This window comes from Lactuca sativa, chromosome 3 (assembly GCF_002870075.4).
Source record: "Lactuca sativa cultivar Salinas chromosome 3, Lsat_Salinas_v11, whole genome shotgun sequence".
Classification (NCBI taxonomy): Eukaryota; Viridiplantae; Streptophyta; class Magnoliopsida; order Asterales; family Asteraceae; genus Lactuca; species Lactuca sativa.
The window spans coordinates 4,274,645-4,287,552 of NC_056625.2; the positions used below are offsets into that span (position 1 = coordinate 4,274,645).

The 12,908-nt window shown below is 39.1% G+C and overlaps 1 protein-coding gene across 1 annotated transcript in view; it reads left to right on the top strand.

Moving 5' to 3' along the window:
* Positions 1-12,002, top strand: part of LOC122196955 (uncharacterized) — a 46,873-nt gene extending 34,871 nt beyond the window's left edge. Inside the window, exons 4-7 of the mRNA XM_052769126.1 lie at positions 8,556-8,705; positions 8,809-8,883; positions 10,735-10,878; positions 11,534-12,002. Coding sequence (XP_052625086.1) covers positions 8,556-8,705; positions 8,809-8,883; positions 10,735-10,878; positions 11,534-11,791 — 627 coding nt within the window. The 3' untranslated portion in view covers positions 11,792-12,002. The remainder of the gene's footprint in view (positions 1-8,555; positions 8,706-8,808; positions 8,884-10,734; positions 10,879-11,533) is intronic.
* The last annotated feature ends 906 nt before the right edge of the window (positions 12,003-12,908 follow it).

A 12,908-nucleotide genomic window follows, 5' to 3' on the forward strand; every position in this document is an offset into this window, starting at 1 on the left:
AGCCCGGGATTAGCAGGGAGATGTGACTAGCCAGGTGGGAGCAGCCCGTGTGGCTGAGATGACATGCGCAGAGTTTGTCAGGCATTTCAATTTGGAGTTTGCACCACTTATTGAGGTGCAACGGCTGGTGAGGGAGTTTAATGAGCTCCAGTAGACCATTGAGACTGTGGCGAAGATCACCGTCAAGTTTCGGGAACGAGCACTGTTGATCCCACAGTATGCTACAAATAAGGATATAAGGAGGACTAGGTATCATTCCATGCTGAGGGATGATATCTGAGAGTTTGTGAGATTTACAAGGTGCAAAACCCTAAATGAGATGGTGGAGAAGGCCCGTGAGCAGAAGATGGAGTTGGACTTCCGCACAAAGCAGAAGCCTAAGCAGGAACATACAGTAGTAGGTCAGGCTAAAAAGTCTAAAACCTCAGAGTCTCCGAGTAAGGGCTACGAGGGCCGTGGCTGGTGTGCCAAGTGCGGTAAATCGCACAGTAGGGCTTGTCGAGTCGCAGGCTCGGGATGCTACTCATGTGGCCAGTCGGGCCACGTGATCAGGGATTGCCCCAAGAAGGGCTTGATTTGTTTCCACTGTAACCAGACCGGTCACAAACGGGTCAATTGTCCAATGTTGCAGGGAGGAGGAGGAGCAATGGCAACACCTGCGCCCAACATAATGAGGATCACTGATGGTCTCCCTACTAAGGCGGATTCTCCAACGATGAAGAGTCGCGCATTTTAGTTGAATACCGAGGAGGCTCGGGCAGCACCAGATGTCGTGGCTGGTACGTGTTTTATCTTTCCTGCTTGATATTGATTTATATTGCTTATGTGTTTATATGTGCTAATGCATAAGGACCTTTTTGGTCAATGGTATGTCAGATCACGTTTTAATCGATTCGGGTGATACCCAATCATTTATATCTCTTGCACTTAGCAAGAAGTTTCGGGATGCGTTGGGGACCTTGGATTCCCCGCTTGAGGTTGAGATTACGGATGAACGCACTATGAGTGCTGTGAGAGTGTATCGGGACCATTTCCTGAATGTGCTTGGGGAGAGGTTTCATATTAATCTAGTCCCGATACCGTTGCGAGGGCTGAAGGTGATCGTTGGGATGGACTGGTTGGGGGCCAATGTTGCCATGATTGATTGCGAGTGCCACCTGGTGAGGGTTCAAAGCCAAAGTGGGGGGGGGGGGGGAATGGTTATTCCTGGAGAGAGGGCCTCGTAGGGGCCAACCCTCTGTTCGGCTGCGAGGGCTAGGAGACTTCTTCAGCACGGTTGTTCATAATTTTTGGCATATATCTTGGATACGAGGGTTGAGACCTCGACTGATTTGGGCACTGTACCGGTTTTACAGGAGTATCAGGATGTCTTTCCCAGGGAGTTACCAGGAGTGCCTCCAGAGAGGTAAGTGGAGTTTTGCATTGATTTGGTGTCGGGTGCCACTCTGATAGCCAAGGCACCGTATCGGCTAGCTCTGCCCAAGATGCAGGAGCTATCTATGCAGCTTCAGGAGCTACTAGACCGAGGGTTTATCCGTCTGAGCAGTTCCCCATGGGGAGCACCGATCTTGTTCGCGAAAAAGAAGGTGACGTCACACATGATGTGTATTTATTATATAGATCTGAACAAGCTAATGGTGAAAAACCATTATCCGCTTCCGAAGATCGATGATTTGTTTGATCAACAACAGGGTGCGTCTTGGTTTTCCAAGATTGATCTTCGGTCGGGGTACCATCAGATGAGGATTTGGGATGAGGATATATCGAATACAGCTTTCAGGACTCGGTATGGGCACTATTATTTTGTGGTGATGCCATTCGGGCTCACCAATGCCCCAACAACGTTCATGGATCTCATGAAAACGTTGTGTAGGTCGAGGTTGCATCGGTCAGTGATCCTGTTTATTGATGATACCCTGGTTTATTCTAAGACCAAGGAGCAGCACGAGCATCATCTGAGGGAGGTATTGGAGACAATGAGAATGAAAAGGCTTTATGAAAGTTCTCAAAGTGTGATTTCTAGTTGCGAGAGGTGCAGTTTTTGGGGCATATCATCAACCAAGAGGGTATTTCAGTTGATCAAGACAAGGTTGAGGTAGTGATGTGGTGGGAAATACCGAAGAATGCATCTGAGGTCCGTAGCTTCTTAGGTCTAGCGGGGTATTATCAGAGATTCATCCAGGATTTATCCAAGATCGTTGTACCATTGACCCATTTGACCAAGAATAATGTGACTTTCCGATGGGGCCCAAAACAACAGTCGGATGATTTTGGTGTACTGTGATGCATCTATCACAGGGTTAGGCATTGTACAGATGCAGAGAGGGCATGTGATCGCGTACGCCTTGAGGCAGTTGAAGCATCATGAGGCGAATTACCCTACTCATGACCTGGAATTGAGGGCAATGGTGTTTTCCCTCAAGATTTGGAGGCACTATTTGTATGGAGTTCGGTGCACCATTTTCACTGATGACAAAAATTTGAAGTATTTGATGGATTAGCAAAACCTAAACATGCGGCATAGGAGGTGGTTGAATGTACTAAAAGATTATGATTGCGAGATCTTGTACCACCCAGGAAAGGCCAATGTGGTGGTCGATGCTTTGAGCTGCATGGCGGCAAGTACTCTGATTAGGGATGTCTATTTGAGGATGACAGTGATCTCTCCGTTGTTGGATATGATGAAGGAGGCTCAGGTGGAGGGTTTGAAGAAAGAGAATTGGAAGATAGAGTGGATTCGGGGTCAGTTTCCCTTGTTTGTTTGGGATAGTCGAGGTTTTCTAACACAATGTGGCCTGGTGTGGGTACCGGTAACCGGGGGTGTGAGACAGAAGATCTTGGAGGAGGCACACAGATCCAAGTTCTTTATTCATGTGGGGGGCACAAAGATGTATAGGGATCTAAGGTTGACTTACTGGTGGCCCTGCATGAAGTAGGAGATTGTGTGGTTCGTGGAGCGGTGCTTGACCTGCAGGATGGTCAAGGCCGAACATTAGAGGCCTCACGACAAGGTTCAACCGTTACCCATTCCTATGTGGAAATGGGAAGAGATCACCATGGACTTTATCATGAAGTTACCAAGGACAACGAGGGGTGTGGATGCCATATGGGTTATTGTGGATAGATTGACGAAGAGTGTCCGCTTTATTCCGATCTCCAAGAGCATCTCCTTTGAGAAATTAGTAGATATTTATGTGCGAGAGGTGGTGGTTAGGCATGGGGTGCCAGTGTCAGTGGTCTTTGAACGGGATGTCCGATTCACATCCAGATTTTGGAGGAAGTTCCACGAGGAACTGGGCACTCAGTTACATTTCAGCACGACTTACCACCCCCAAACAGATGACCAAAATGAGAGGACGATCCAGATATTGGAGGATAAGCTTTGTGCATGTGTATTGGACTTTGGATGGAATTGGGATAAGTACCTCCTATTAGCAGAGTTTTTATATAAAAATAGTTATCATGCTAGTATCGACCGACCCCCGTTTGAGATGTTGTATGGTTGGAGATGTTGGACCCCTGTTTGCTGGGGTGATGTTGGACACCGAGTCATGGGGAGCACCGAGGTGGTGCTCAAGACTACCGAGTTGATTCAGCAGGTACACGACCGACTGTGAGTCACACAGAGCCGTCAAAAAAGCTATGTTGACTAGCGTCGGTCAGATCTTGAGTTTCAGGTGGGAAACTTTGTTTTGCTGAAAGTGTTATCGTGGAAGGGAGTCATCAGGTTTTGGAAGAGGGGCAAGTTAGGGCCCCGATACATTGGTACATTCAGGGTTTCTGCTCGGGTGGGCAAAGTGGCTTACCGTTTGGATCTACTTGACGAGCTTAGCCATATTCACAACACCTTCCATGTGTCTCAGCTTTGGAAGTGTATCACTGATGAGCCCTCAGTTATTTTCTTGGACGACATTTAGGTTCATGAAAGCCTAAACTACATTGAGAGACCCATTGTGGTTTTGAATTGGAAGACTAAGGTTCTTCGTAGTAAGGAGGTGAAGCTGGTGAATGTGCAATGGAAGCACCGAAGAGTCTCCAAATGGACATGGGAGCCGGAGGATGAGATGCGGGAACATTACCCCGATCTGTTTGCGTCTACCGACTTCGAGGACGAAATCTAGTTCAAGTGGGAGAGATTTGTAACACTCCAAATCAGGTAAACCTTTATAACCCTTTTAAATGACTTAGTTGGCAAAAATGGTCCCTTTTGTACGTTGGGCGTACCTAAGGGAACGCTTAGCCTAATACGGTGGAAGGATTGCAGAGGAGCATTGCGTACGCGACAGAGGACCAATACCCTAATTTTCGGACTTAACACCTATTTAAGCACCCTTAAGGTTCTTCGTAATAAGGAGGTGAAGCTTGTGAAGGTGCAATGGCAGCACCGAAGAGGCTCCGAATGGACTGGGGAGCCGAAGGATGAGATGCGGGAGCATTACACTGATCTGTTTGCGTCTACGGACCTCGAGGAGGAAGTCTAGTTCAAGTGGGGGAGTGTTGCAACACTCCAAATCAGGTAAACCTTTATAACACTTTTAAATGATTTAGTTGGAAAAAATGGTTCCTTTTGTACGTTGGGCATACCTAAGGGTACGCTCAGCGTACTATGGAAGAAGGATCGCGGACGAGCATTGTGTACGCGGGGTGTACATATAGGTCCACAAGGCATACGCGGTAGAGGACCAATACCCTAATTTTCGGACTTGACGCCTGTTTAAGCACCCTTAAGTCATTGGGACAAAACCCTAACTGGCCTCTTGAGCCTCATTTCTTCCCTTTACCTCAGTTTTCCTTTTAGAGTGTGATTTTGGAGCATAGAAGTGTGTTAGTGGCCATTTTGGAGCTTATTTGAGAAGAAGAAGTTAGTGAGTAAGCTTGGAGTGGCACTGTGTTCCAAGAACTTGCATCTAGATCACCTTGAAGAGCTTCTGGAGTTATGAAGCCTTGATCTTGCCATCTTATTCATTAGATCTAGCTAGACTTTTCTATATTGTCCCTTTAGTTGGTTTTGGACCTTCTCTTGAGATTTGAGAAACTCCTAAGACTGAAATGGTTAGATCTGAGCATTGTGAGCATGCTAGATGCATAAAGGTGCTAGCTTGAAGAGTATCTATACTCCATGTATGAGTTTGAAGCTTTATATGAAGTCCTAATGTGAAGAATGAAGTTTTTAAGTCCCATATAGCATGCAAGGTCATAAAAGTTGCCAACTTTATGCCCCATGACGTCTTAATGATCTCAGATATGATATTGGACGTTAGAACATCAAGTATTAAGCACTTAATGGAAGAAGGTGCTTAATTTGTTTGTACGATGGACTTAATTTAGAGTACGCAGCGCGACAACTCAGGGACTCTGTACGCTGCGCGTACAAGTCCACCAAGCAAACTACGCCATTTGCTTGCAAATAAAATGTAATATAATGGTAAAAAGGGGTATCGATCCTCGGGGAAATGGTTGTATTCAAATACTAATACAATCTAATAGAACTAGTGTAAATAAACTAACTAACTACAATTAAACTAAAAGGGGGGGGGGGGGGGAGGGGGTGTTGTGATTGCTTGAAAACTAAAAGACTTGAATAACTAAAAATCTTGCAATTAAGCAAGAGGATGAGATGCTAAAATATTGGTGAGAATTGGTTAACCAATGCAATTCAACACAATGAACATTTGTGTGTTTATCATTAGGATTCAATATGAAGCTTATCATTCATCCCAAATTGGTTATAGCAATCATGAAGCATGATATGCCAAGATTTCTCATATGTAGTATGGAGGTTGGGGAAGCCCACAACACACCTTCTTAATCAAAATCAAAGATCCAATTGAAGCAATTAAATCCAAGAAGTTGATTAGCCTTAAGAATGAAGAAATCCCCAATTCCTAAAGGATGTCAATGCTTACACATCCATAAAGGATTTATGTTTCATAAGCTAGAGATGATTTCTACCATCATAAAGCCCTTGTTCTACGTAATTTCAATGATTCAATGCTAAACCAAAGAAATAATTGCTTATTAAAGTACCAAGCTCATGATAAAAACACTAAACAAGCATATGAAATATGAACTAGAATCATAGACATAAGATAATTGATAATTAAACATGAATCCTTCAAAAACCCACAAACATTCAAAGGTTTTAGCCAAAGTTAACCGAAATAGAGAGTTTATCCACTCATGGCAATAGAACAACAATCACAAAGTCTAATTGCATAAAGAAACTACAAATAACTTGGAAAGATGAAAAGAAATGAGTCTTGAGCTTCAAAATCGCCTTCTCCAGGTCTCCAATGGTGTAAAATCAAAGTAATAGCTGATAGATCCAATCCCCCAAGGTAATGGCATGCAAAATGACCAAAATGCCCAAATCTGGGCAGTTACGCGGGTACCGTCTTCACAAGCCCACTTCATCCAATCCTTTAGCTTTTTAAGCCCAAATCTCCTTTGGTGGGTCCACTAAGCCAAATAATGCATCGAAGAGCCCACTAAGCCCAACTCCACTCAAACCGCAACTGCAATGAGCTCCAAAATCCTGCAAAATTCCTCATGCAAAATAAAAAGTCCTCGATACGATCCATGATAAAGAAAATAAAGAATATACAATGCAATACTAATAAAAAGAGCTAAAAGTCTAAACTAAACTAATAAAAAAAGGAAATAAAATAAGCTATCAGTACGCAAGGCGTACGCACCTCAGATGGACTTGGACTTGTTTTGGGCTTGTAAGCCCTTTGGTCCTTAATCAGCCATTGGGCCTGGTCACGTTTTGAGTCAGTGGGACAACTTATTTGTTTTGGGCCATGGTTACTATGGTTGGGCTTTATTGGGCCATGAGGCCCATTAATGATTTTGGACATGGACTTTAGGCCCATTAGCAAAGGAAGACTTTGGGCCATTATGAAAGGACTTGAGGTGTAGGTTATTTAATCGGATTATGTTCAACCCTAACCTTAGGTTAATGGTATTATTGTTCAGCACGGGTGTTCACGGACTGTTAGGAGAGCACCTTTCAGATTCAGCAGATAGAGGTGAGTCTCTTCACCATATTAATGGGTCGAAGGCACCAAGGCCGTCCCATTTTGTGATATGTGGTACACTAGTTGATTATATGATAGTTGGAATATTAGTTGGATTATATGCTATGTGGTATGTTAGTTGTATATGTGGTATACTTGTATGAAAGACCATGTGGGAGCCGATGAGACTTGGATGTAAAACCATGTGGAGAGCCCATGACTTTCCTATTAAAGACCATGTGGAGAGCCCATGACACTTGGATGTAAGACCATGTGGGGAGCCCATGAGACTTAGGTGTAAGACTATGCGGGGAGCCCATGACATCCTGGAGTAAGATTCTAGGGGAGACCACGACATCCTTAGATGTTGTATGCATGACTTATGTGGTTTATGTAGCTTTTATAGCTAATATGGTATATGTGATTATATGGACTGTGTGGGGTATGTGATTATCGCCACCGTGGTTTATTTGTAAAATACTTTATTTATATGTAGACATATGTTTATTCTTTGAACAAATTATTTAAATATACGTATTTTTTAATATGATAATTATTTGAACAAGTTATATATTATTAATATAAAATATGTACGAAAAAAAATTAATGAATAACTTTGTAAAAATAAAAGTTAATAACCGAATGTTCATACAAAAACCTAAAATCGCTAATCATAACTCAGAATTAGTCCTTTTTTTAAAAAAATTGATCATAAATTATAAATCGAGCTTAAAATAAATTTAGTGGCTAATTGTGTATAAAACCTATTGATTACCTAGAGTATTTTATTTCAATTTCTTTAATGAAAAACTCAAAATATAAAAGCTTACTGTATCTCTTACAATAAAAAAAAACTTGTTTATTTTGTTTTTTTTAATAACTTTTAAATTTATATATTTTAAATTATTAAAAATCTATCAATATGACACAGAATGAAAAACTCGTAGTTAGAATTTGTTAAGTAACAAACTTAGTTTAAAAAAAAAAAAAAACTTTTAATTTAAAAAGCTCTTGCTATAAGTTTTCCATTTTTCAAGAGTTATTTTTCTTTGAAACTCGTAAAAGAAATTTTTTTAATAGTAGTTAATTCTTTAATAGTATATCTAAAAATATATTATTTTATTATTGTCATGATAAATATGGGTGTTTTGAATTTGTGATTTTTAGTTATAACAGTAGTGAAAATATTTTGATACCACTGTGTCGTTTTTGGTATAGTTGAGTTGCACTAAATATGAACATAGTTTTTCTAGGTTTGTATATATTTAGAGAGATGTCATCATTGTATGTCTAATCATAGGCAAAACGCCATAATGATGATACTGTAGAATGAAGGAAGTACTATAGATCTACACACAAACGTTTCACATTCTATCAAAAGAAGTTTGCTAAATGAAGAACCTTTTTTCGACACCCGGAATTGATGCATAGAATATGGAGTCGCAGATGAAAATGGTGATTTCTCCTTTTTCTTTCTTATATACACGGGCTTTAATTAGTTAACATTTTTCATAATATGCTTGCGTTTCTTTGTAGCTGAGAGCTCTTCTGGAAGAACGGTTTTTCAATTCTTGTTTAGTTCACCAAGAAGATAAAAAGAATGAAGAGAATAGCTTCTGTATGGATTGCTGTTTCAGTTTGTGCGTCCATTGCATGCCCCATCATCTGTCTCACAGGATTTTACAGGTTTGTTGAATCCTTCAAATTCTTTTTTGGATATCTGATCGAGTAATGTTTTAAGGTTAATTAAGCTCTTCATTTATACTTGTACGTGTGCTGTTCATCTTAGATAAGGAGGTATATGTACAACGATGTTTTACGGTTGAAAGATGCACAAAAGATATATGATTGCTCTCTTATTCAAGTAAGTTTTAATCATCGATCAAGTGCTGTTGCCCAACATATAAATCTTCCAGTTCAAAACTAGTGTTAACTTTTTGTTGAAATAAAAGATCTAGCCGCAGTTACAAAAATTGATCGAAATTAAATCGCTAAATATAAAACCTATTAGCGTTTTGCATAAAAAGTACAGTAATTTACCCCAAAATTTGTGCTACTTGACTCTAATAATCTTTAATAGATACAAAATATTAATTAGAATTCAGAAATATATATAATTTAAGTAGTGAATGACTTGGAAAGTATACGACTCCAATTTTTGTCCGACTACTTGAACTCAAATGTTCACCTATTTAGAGAGGCTAAAAAGGTTAATTAAGCCAGTGAGAGTGTGAGACCGATATTTTTTGAGTTAAATTTCTATGAGTTATATATACCGTAATTATTTTAACTTGCATATACTTCTTGTTTATTAAAGCATATTAATGACTTGATTTGAATTTTTTTTTTTCTATCACGATATTTGGTTAATTTTTATTTTCTTATTAACCCATTATAGTTTGTAGAACTTACTGATTTATAGCAAAAAGTAACCTGTTTAAGGGGCAATATGTTATCTACGTGGGTAACATGTTATCTATGTTGCTCTGGACACTCAAATCATGATTAGGTGGCTTATTTTTGGCATTACAGTTAATCCGAAGTAATACACTCGGACAAGATGAAACTAATCATTAACATTTTTTTCTTACTTCGGCTCAAGTTTAGTCTCTTGTTATTGGTTTCCAACTGTTTCTATTTGTAAGTACGATTTTGTGGTAACATTAACAACAATGTTCTAAGTCCCATAAGCATGACGATGTTGTTTGTTTTGGAAGTGGTTAAATGTCTTTAGTTTAAGAAAAATGCTAGAACAGACTAAAAACAACCACCACGCGAGAGAATAGAGGCACCGCTTCCATTATTGATCTATAGTTTAAGAAAAAATGCTAGAACAGACTTGATGATATCATGCAAATGAAGGTGTTGTTTGTTTTGGAAGTGGTTAAATGTCTTTTGTTTTTTTCCATGTTTGCGGAAGAACACGTGCACTTGAAAAATGTCTACCCGCCTGAAGGGAAAAATGCTCAAAAAATACTTTTGTAGTAACTGGAAATTGAAGGTCTAAACAGTGAAATTTGAGGATGATGGTCGTTTGAAGTTGGGGAAAACTAAATATTGAAGCACCAACTCGTTGAGAGAAGTTAGGACCTTGAAACTTTTGATAGATCAAAAGTAATGACCATTTGAAGTTGACCATCTTAATTTCCGTTCCATCTTTGTACAATTTAATGGACTCTCCTAAGTTTAAGAGTATCTCCAATGCTCACCTCATTAGTCCAATAACTTTCCCTTTAAGTAAATGATTACTCCAATGGTTAATTTTTAATAATAGTTTTTTTAGAAATTTAACTAATCTATTTGTATCTATCTAAAATGTTCCATAAAATCCCCTCTTTTAATTAGTCATTTTTTAAACACTAATTTATAGACATTAAAGGCCACAACAAATGGAAATATAAATACAATGACGTCAGGTCTTTAATTTATATAAATAAGAACGAAAAAAATTATATTATATAATGAAAATATTCGTTGAATATTTAATAAAAATAATTAATAATCTATTAGTAATTGAATAACAAATATTTAAACCTAAATCATAATTAAGGGGGTAAAATAAAACATGGTAAGGAGGAGGGGATAGATGGATAAAAAAATGAAAATATGTTCAGCACTCAATATATATTGAATAGTCAATAAATAACAAAAAAAAAATTGTGTTGTTTTTGTGGTTATATCTTATTTATATGCCTTTGTTTTTATTTGTCACCAGTCATACACGACAAACAGTGAGAAAGTTGTATTATTGCGCCCGAGGCAACGTGTGTCACCTCCGGTAAGAGGTTCCAGATGTACGTGTTTCGTCTGCAATCAGAACATCAAGCCGTCCTTTGTTTATTGCTCAATGGTTTGCAAGGTCCGTCTTTAAATCTTCTCCCTGGCTTACATATACTTATACACACATATGCAGATAAATGTTAATGTATCTCACAGCGGTGTGACATGGTCCCTTTGGGAGGCTCCCCTCTTTCTATAAGACTCTTTTCTAAAATAAACCAATGTGTCTGTAAGGCTCAACACTTATAGAACTGTGTCGCATCAATATATATACTACACTAACAATAAAGATATTGATATATACACTTACATCGGAAAATATTAGTGCATCCTATATTGATGTGACATGGTGCCTTATATATCTATATATGTTGTAGTCTCTCAATTCCCGATATGATCACTTTTGAAGAGTAAACCAATAACTCTACATCTACTTTATAGTAAAATTGTATGTCAAAATTATCGGTTACAGTCTTAAGAAACAGGAAACTAATTATGCATGTGCTATTTACCGCAGAAAAATTGCTGTGTGCTAGGATTTTATAAAAATGTCCGTGCCGTGGGTCTATTTTAATAGTCATCCATGTTTGCACCATAAATCTTTTGATTGTAATGAACTTTTTGTCTGAAGACTTGTGTTTTAACTTTTAACCAGTCTTTTTTTATCTGTTCCAATTTCTGGGTTGGTGAGTTGTATTCTTGTTGGCTCACTGTGTCATCTTTGTTGATAACAGTTTACTAAGGAGACTGCATCGATCAGTGGTGAGAGAGTATACACCTGCAGTTCAAGAGGTGTTGGGAGGAGCTTCCTTATGTCTGGTTCTGTTTCAGAATGTCTTGTTTCATCCATTGAAAGTTCAGTTGAAAACTCAACCAATTATGAAAGCATCGTCGTTAAGCAAAATATATCAGCAACTACTTCATCAAGCAATGGCTTCACCAGAAAATTGCATGGCCGAAAATGTGTTCCTCAGCGTTCTCCACTTTTTTAACTGCATCACCTGTTTAATTTACTTGTGCATTCTTCCTGAATCCAAGGATTTTACTGCTGTTAAATTTTGCAAGTGTTGCATTTTCGTTGATGTGATGTGAAATGCTACACTTGCAAATATTATGTGTGCAAGTGTTACTTGACATATATTATAATAGTTGCTTGTAATGTTCTGACGTGGCAAATAATAATATTGGATACATTCTATGTAACGTACGTCCACCATATAGTATAACGGAAAGCTATTGTCGTGGCATATTTCAACTAAATTCAACTATTAATTAAAAATTTAATAGTTTTTTTTTTTTTTTTCAAATAAGTTTAACCATTTGTTTTATCTAATATCTAAAATCTAAAATATTCTATAGATTTCTTAGTTGAATGTGTAATGACAATAAAAGTATAATTTAATTAATAAACTGTTCAATAAATTAGAGTATTACCGGCGACAGACGTCGTCGCTAAAGTCGGGTTTGTCGCCGCTAAAACGTCGACACTGATGTTTTGTCGCTAATCAAATTGTCGTCGCGAATGCTTGTTTGTCGTCGCTAAAGACATGTCGCCGCTAATAACACTACAAGAAATATACTCTTTAGCGGCGACACTATTACCGGCGACAAGGGGCTTTACCGGCGGCTTTAGATAAAGCCGCCGGTAAAGCCCCTTGTCGCCGGTAATAGTGTCGCCGCTAAAGGGTTGTCACCCGAATCCACACTTTCCCTCTCTGTTGCATCTCAACCGTTCGATGAGATATCCAATCCAACGGGTGGGGTGTCTTATCCTGTCTAACCTAATATCGACGACACAGATGTCGCCCTTAAAGGTTAAAAAAAGTCGCCGCTAATAGTTCACTAAAAATGACGCGGTACCCTTCCCTCTAGTTTGTGGCCGATATTACTAATTGTCGCCGCTAAAGGGTCTGGTGTCGCCGCTATTGCCTCTCGCAAATAAAAAAAACGCATGCAGAAACCCTCTCTTCTTCATTTTCCTTTCTGTTTGCTTCCAATTTCCTTCACCATTTTGCCGATTTCCTCTTCAATTTGCTTCTTCCAAGCAAATTTCTCCCCCACATTGTTCCAAGCAAGTATCTCTAGGTGTGGTTAAAGCCTTTGGACCAA